This window comes from Otolemur garnettii, unplaced genomic scaffold (assembly GCF_000181295.1).
Source record: "Otolemur garnettii isolate 467f Iridium unplaced genomic scaffold, OtoGar3 scaffold00225, whole genome shotgun sequence".
Taxonomy (NCBI): Eukaryota; Metazoa; Chordata; class Mammalia; order Primates; family Galagidae; genus Otolemur; species Otolemur garnettii.
Genome location: NW_003852620.1, coordinates 412,769 through 419,190, shown reverse-complemented (window position 1 = coordinate 419,190; position 6,422 = coordinate 412,769). Strand labels below are relative to the sequence as shown.

The 6,422-nt window shown below is 44.5% G+C and overlaps 1 protein-coding gene across 1 annotated transcript in view; it reads left to right on the top strand.

The window, feature by feature from the left end:
* Nucleotides 1-6,125, top strand: part of SLC7A7 (solute carrier family 7 member 7) — a 47,545-nt gene extending 41,420 nt beyond the window's left edge. The window contains exons 5-10 of the mRNA XM_023508129.1: nt 2,038-2,161; nt 2,426-2,529; nt 3,599-3,695; nt 4,859-5,008; nt 5,248-5,431; nt 5,626-6,125. Of these exons, the coding sequence (XP_023363897.1) occupies nt 2,038-2,161; nt 2,426-2,529; nt 3,599-3,695; nt 4,859-5,008; nt 5,248-5,431; nt 5,626-5,732 (766 nt within the window). The 3' untranslated portion in view covers nt 5,733-6,125. The remainder of the gene's footprint in view (nt 1-2,037; nt 2,162-2,425; nt 2,530-3,598; nt 3,696-4,858; nt 5,009-5,247; nt 5,432-5,625) is intronic.
* The last annotated feature ends 297 nt before the right edge of the window (nt 6,126-6,422 follow it).

The following is a 6,422-nucleotide window of genomic DNA, read 5'->3' as shown; positions in this document are numbered from 1 at the left end:
GAGCCTAAGTGATAGATCTTAAACTTACCCTTTCCCACAATATGTTCCCTTTAGGATATAGACTTACAGAAACCTTTCTGTTTCCCCTTTGATCAGTGTGTGGTTTCTCAAATTCATATTGGTACAGTGATATTTTTTCAGTCACTCAAACCCTGTAATCATGCAGAGTGACAAGAGCACTGGACAGGGATTCAGAAGGCCTAGAATTTGGCTCAGTGCCTATAGCTCAAGCAGCTAAGGTGCTAGCCACATACACCAGAGCTGGCAGGTTCGAATCCAGCCTGGCCTGCCAAACTACAACCAAAAAATAGCTGGGCACTGTGGCAGGCACCTGTAGTCCCAGATACTTTGGGAGATTGAGGAAAGAGAATTGCTCAAGCCCAGGAGTTGGATGCCACAGCATTCTACCAGGGTGACAGCTTGAGGCTCTGTCTCAAAAAAAAAAAAAAAAAAGCCTAAAATTTGTCTTTCCAGTGATTTGCAGGGTGACCTTGAGGGAATTGCCCCACCATCTCTTTGCTGCCTCCTTACCTGTAATTGAGGGAATTGAATTACATAGTTTTCAGGGCCTTTCCTGAGTCTAAAATTCTGTGATTCTGGGAACTAATATTTTCCAGGGAATGGAGTTTCTGTAAATTTTCAAGTCAAAAGAATAATAATCTCTTACCAAGAAACAGCTTGAGAAACAAAGACCACTCTTGGTACATGTCCAGTTTTGCAGCTATAGGAGCTGAGATAATAGTAGCAGGAGCCAGGCCTAGATAGTACCTCCACCTACTGGACAGAATTTGAATGCCTCCAGAGTATTTGCCCCTCTTCTCTCTGGTTGACTGTTTTTTTGATATGGGATCTTACTCTGTCACCCAGGCTAGAGGGCCATGGTATCAGCCTTCCTCACGGTAATCTCAAACTCCTGGGTTCAAGTGATTCTCTTGCCTCAGCCTCCCAGAGAGGCTGAGACTACAGGCACGCACCACCACACTCTGCTAAGTTTTCTATTTTTACTAGAGATGGAGTCTCAACTTTGCTCAAGCTGGTCTCAAACTCCTGAGCTCAGGGAGCTCCCCCCTTGTCCTCTCTGAGTGCTAAGCCACTCACTTAGGTGTGAGCCACTGCACCTGGCTTCCTTTTTCATAGTCTGTCAAGAATGTTTATAAGAATCATGGCTTTATTGGGCTACCGGAACATGAAGAAGTCTTTGCATCTTTCTTTTGGCCACCAGCTAGGATACTTCCGAGGTTCTCAAACTGAGGAAGAGGGTTAGGTAGACATGTCTCCTGTGTTGCTTTTTCAGATACACAAGTTGCTGTTTGTATAGGTCTATCTTATTCTCTGGAGATGTTAGATTTCACAATTTGCCTCCATAGTTTCTTCTATTTCTCTAATTTGAAACACAATTTCGAATATTGATAATCTTATAGATGGAATCCTGACACCAAGAGACCTTTGAATGTAAAAAACAAAATAGCCTCCCATCTTCCTGTACTGATATTATGCTGTGACATTGTTCTTTGTTTTTTTTGTTTTGTTTTGAGACAGAGCCTCACTCTGTTGCCTTTGGTAGAGTGCCATTGCATCATAGCTCATAGCAACCTCAAACTATTGGGCTCAAGCGATTCTCTTGCCTCAGCCTCTTGAGTAGCTAGGAATACAGGTGCCTGCCACAGTGCCCAGCTATTTTTAGAGACAGGGTCTTGATCTTGCTCAGGCTCGTCTCGGACTTGTGAGCTCAGGCAATCCACCTGCTTTGGCCTCCCAGAGTGCTAGGACTACAGGCGTGAGCCATTTTGCCTAGCCTTCTTTTTTTGGATAGCCCTTTCTCCTAAATGGATACTTTTTCCCCTTAATGCTCTTTAGTACTTAAGAGTTCAGAGCTTCAACCAATATCCTGGGCAACCTCAAAGTCAGTGCACAGAGGAAGTGCAGAAGGATTCTCCAACATGGAAAGACTAGTATGGTAGACAGAGTTCAAGGATTAAAGGGGAGATAGGGATGTGACTATGAGACTAATGTGTCCTTTATTTTTCTTGGTGGTAGGAACCTGCCGCTCGCCATTGGCATTTCCATGCCCATCGTCACCATCATATACATCTTGACCAATGTGGCCTATTATACGGTGCTAGACATGAGGGACATCTTGGCCAGTGATGCTGTTGCTGTGGTAAAGGATTTTCCCTAGCAGGAGAGGGTTGAGGGTGTGTTGTGGGCTACTGGGTATATCCTAACTCTTGAAAGTCTTGGAAAAGGGGTTGACAGCCTTGAAGGAGTTCAATTAGGATATGAGGCTTGCAGGAAGGTCCTATTACCCTCATTGTAGAAGAAGGGTTGCATTCCCAGTAGATCCCCCCTACTGGGGGTATGCCTGACCAAGTCTTTCATTCCTTTTAGCTCCTGCTAATCATTCTCTTCCATTCCTTTCTCTTAGACTTTTGCAGACCAGATTTTTGGAATATTCAATTGGACAATTCCACTGGCAGTTGCATTATCCTGTTTTGGTGGCCTCAATGCCTCCATTGTGGCTGCTTCTAGGTAAGAGTGGCACCTTTTGCTGGGGCAGGGATGGTAGATCTTTTATTTATTTTTTTGAGACAGCATCTTACTCTGGCACCCTGAGTCATGGTATTATAGCTCACAGCAACCTCAAGTTCTTGGGCTCATGTGACCATTTTGCCTCAGTTTTTTTTTCCCTAAGATTTTTATTTTATTTATTTATTTTTAGAGCCAGAGTCTCATTTTATCGCCCTTGGTAGAGTGCTGTGGCATCACACAGCTCATAGCAACCTCCAACTCCTGGGCTTAGGCGATTCTCTTGCCTCAGCCTCCTGAGTAGTTGGGACTACAGGCGCCCACCACAACACCTGGCTATTTTTTGTTGTTGCAGTTTGGCCAGGGCCGGGTTTGAACCCGCCACCCTCGGTATATGGGGCCGGTGCCTTACTGAGCCACAGGCACTGCCCTGCCTCAGTTTGTTTAGTAAAGGTGAGGTCTCACTCTTGCTCAGGTTGGTCTCTTTTGAACTCCTAAGCTCAAGCAATTCACTTGCTTTGGCCTCCTAGAGTGCTAGGATTATAGGTATGTGCCACTGCACCCGGTCTAGGGATGGTAGAACTTACAGGATCTGGACGTTAATCACCTGTGTTCTCCAGATGACACCACAGCCTCTTTTGAGTCCCACTCTGTTGCCCTGGTAGAGTGCCATGGCGTTGTCATCAGCTCACAGCAACCTTAAATCTTGGGCTCAAGTGATCCTCCTGCCTTAGCCTCCTGAGCAGCTGGGACGACAGGTGGCCATCACACTGCCTAGTTAGTTTTTCTTTTAGTAGAGACAGGCTCTTGCTCTTGCTCAGACTAGTCTTGTACTCCTAAGCTCAAGGGATCCTCCTACCTCATCCTTAGGATTACAGGTGTGAGCCACTACACTTGGCCCAACCTCTTTTTTCTTGTTCCCATTAGCATTCTCCAGTTCTCACTAATCTCCATACTGAACTCCATTCCATGTTATTCAAATTCTTTTGAAGAAAGGAAATGACCATGTGGCAGGTGAACCAGGATACATGTCCCACAATTTTCTTAGCCTCTCCTATCTTACCTACCATAGGCTTTTCTTTGTGGGCTCAAGAGAAGGCCATCTCCCTGATGCCATCTGCATGATCCACGTTGAGCGATTCACTCCAGTTCCTTCTCTGCTTTTTAATGTAAGTGATCTTATGGATGAGACTGAAAGCCAGGCTGTTGGGGGAAACTTTCTAACAATAAAGTGATTGTTCTAGCTTTTTGAAAGCTCTAAAGGAGATTCTGATAAAAAAACTATCTATGGAACAAAACACTTGCTGTGGGCCAGGCACAGTACTAACTGCTACAGAGAGAATCTAACTGTTATAAGGAATGGTGGTGACCACTTGCAGTCTAAGATAAGGCATAAAGTATATGGACTGCACTGAAACAATTGATTGCCATGGCAAATAGAGAATAATATGTAAGGGAAGAAAGGATCACTTCCATGGGTTAGAGGGTGAATGAAAAAATACTTATTGGACAAAGTGCATTTTGAAAGTTGGGATTGCAAATGGTAGAGATGGGCTTTATGTAAGAGAAATTGCATCAGAAAGCCCTGTGGTAAAGCACTGTGGGGTTGAGTGCAGGTTGGATATCCCTTGTTTAAAATTGGAAAATCTAAAATCTGCTCCAGTATCTGAAACTTTTTGAGTACTGACCTGACACTCAAAGGAAATGCTCATCGGGGGCATTTTAGATTTTCAGATTAGGGATATTCAATCTGTAGTAGGAAATACAAGCTGAAAAATGTAGGTTAGAGCCATCATGAGAAGGGTCTTGTGTAGGATTTTTGGAGGATTTTTTTTTTTTTTTTTTGAGACAAGAGTCTCACTATGTCACCCTGGGTAGAGGTGCTGTGATGTCACACCTCACAGCAACCTCAAACTCTTCGGCTTAAGGGATTCTCTTGCCTCAGCCTCCCAAGTAGCTGGGACTGCAGGCGCCCACCACAATGCTCAGCTTTTTGGTTGTAGTTGTCGTTGTTTGGCAGGCACGGGGTGGATTTGAACCTGCCAGCTCCAGTACATGTGGCTGATGCCCTAGCTATTGAGGTACGGGTGCCTAGCCTAGAGGATTGTTTTGAGGTGTGCTTTATAGAGGGTTAACTTAAAGAATGACTGAAAAACCAGTTGAGAGGCTACTGACTTCCAGTTCAGAAGGAGGTACTGAAACTAGAGTGGTAAAGGGAGTGGAACAGAGGAGAACAAGGAGGTGGGGATGGATTTGTGGGGGATAAAGGGAATGAAAAGCACTTTGAGTGACCCAGACTATGGGAGGAAGTGACTTGGGCTCATACTTACAGGGTATCATGGCACTGATCTACTTGTGTGTGGAGGACATCTTCCAGCTCATTAACTACTACAGCTTCAGCTACTGGTTCTTTGTGGGGCTCTCTATTGTGGGTCAGCTTTACCTGCGCTGGAAGGAGCCAGATCGACCTCGTCCCCTCAAGGTAACACACCTTCATTCTACCTTTGTCTATCTAGAACAGCTAGAGCTGCTGCTACAGGGGATACTTAAAAGGCAGTGGATTCAGAAACCTTTGCCTAGCACCTGGTGGTGGCAGTGCATTTTGAGAGAAAGGGGATGGAAAGAAGGTTCAGGGCTCTAGTCTTTATGGGAGGTAGGGTTATTTTAGCTGTTAAGAATCCTGGGTTATCTAACCCCTAATTGTATCTCCTCTGTCCTTAGCTCAGTATTTTCTTCCCCATTGTCTTCTGCCTCTGCACCATCTTCCTGGTGGCTGTTCCACTTTACAGTGACACCATCAACTCCCTCATCGGCATAGCCATTGCCCTCTCAGGCTTGCCCTTTTACTTCTTCGTCGTCAGAGTGCCAGAACACAAACGGCCTCTTTGCCTCCGAAGGATTGTGGGTGAGTATTGTTAAGGCTTGGTTTCTGCCTTTTCTGCAAATCTAGGTTCCTAGGACACCTTTGCCTTAGCCCCTTCCTGCTTTTAACCCTTCAGCTTAACTGAATCACTTCCCTCAGGCCCAGTCCTATTCAGTACCACTTAAACTCAGCCCTGTTGACCCATTCCCAGTTTCAACTCAGGTTTCTCTTTGTAGCATCTACCACAAAGTACCTCCAGGTCCTATGTATGTCAGTTGCTGCAGAAATGGATTTGGAAGGGGAAGGAGAGATGCCCAAACAAAGAGATCCCAAGTCTAACTAAATGTCATCTGGAATCCTGAGATGTGGAAAGCAGGGGCTTCTTATCTTCCACCGGTTGGAGCTAAGGAAGTTAAAAAAGGAAAGCTCACTTCTTTGGAGGCAGCTGTCCAGAAGCCCTTTCAAGGCAGCTTCAACCTTTGAACTTACTTTTTGAGAGATGGAAAGTAACTTATTTGTTTTGCTATGCTATGTATTGTTCCAGACTTTTTAAAAGGGATGATAAAGCAGACTGTGGTGGGAGTATGTCAGATGCTGGCTTGTTCTAGTAGCACCTCTGGATGAGCCTACCCACTCCTCTTTCCCTTTAAAAGGCCCACAATGCTCAAACTTCTTGTCTCCTTTAGAGAGACAAAACTGTCACAAATGCTTGACAATAAAGGGTTATGTTTCTAAAGTTTGAATGGCTTCATTTTATGTAGTGTCTATGTTTAGTTAGAATACATCCAGAAAGACTAAAAACAATTTTATCCTTCAAAGTATCTGAGTACTTCTTCCTTCTAAAGCTAGCTGCTGAAGGCTGATAAAACTAATCTCTATATAAAGATAAGAGAAAACCTAATTTGCTGTAGTAAAGTGTGTTTTTTTTTTTAAATGTTTGGTTGTCGGTACATAAGAATGAAAGTTTGGCTCAGCACCTGTGGCTCAAGTGGCTAAGGTTGTGGTAAAGCACTGTGGGGTTGAGTGCAGGTTG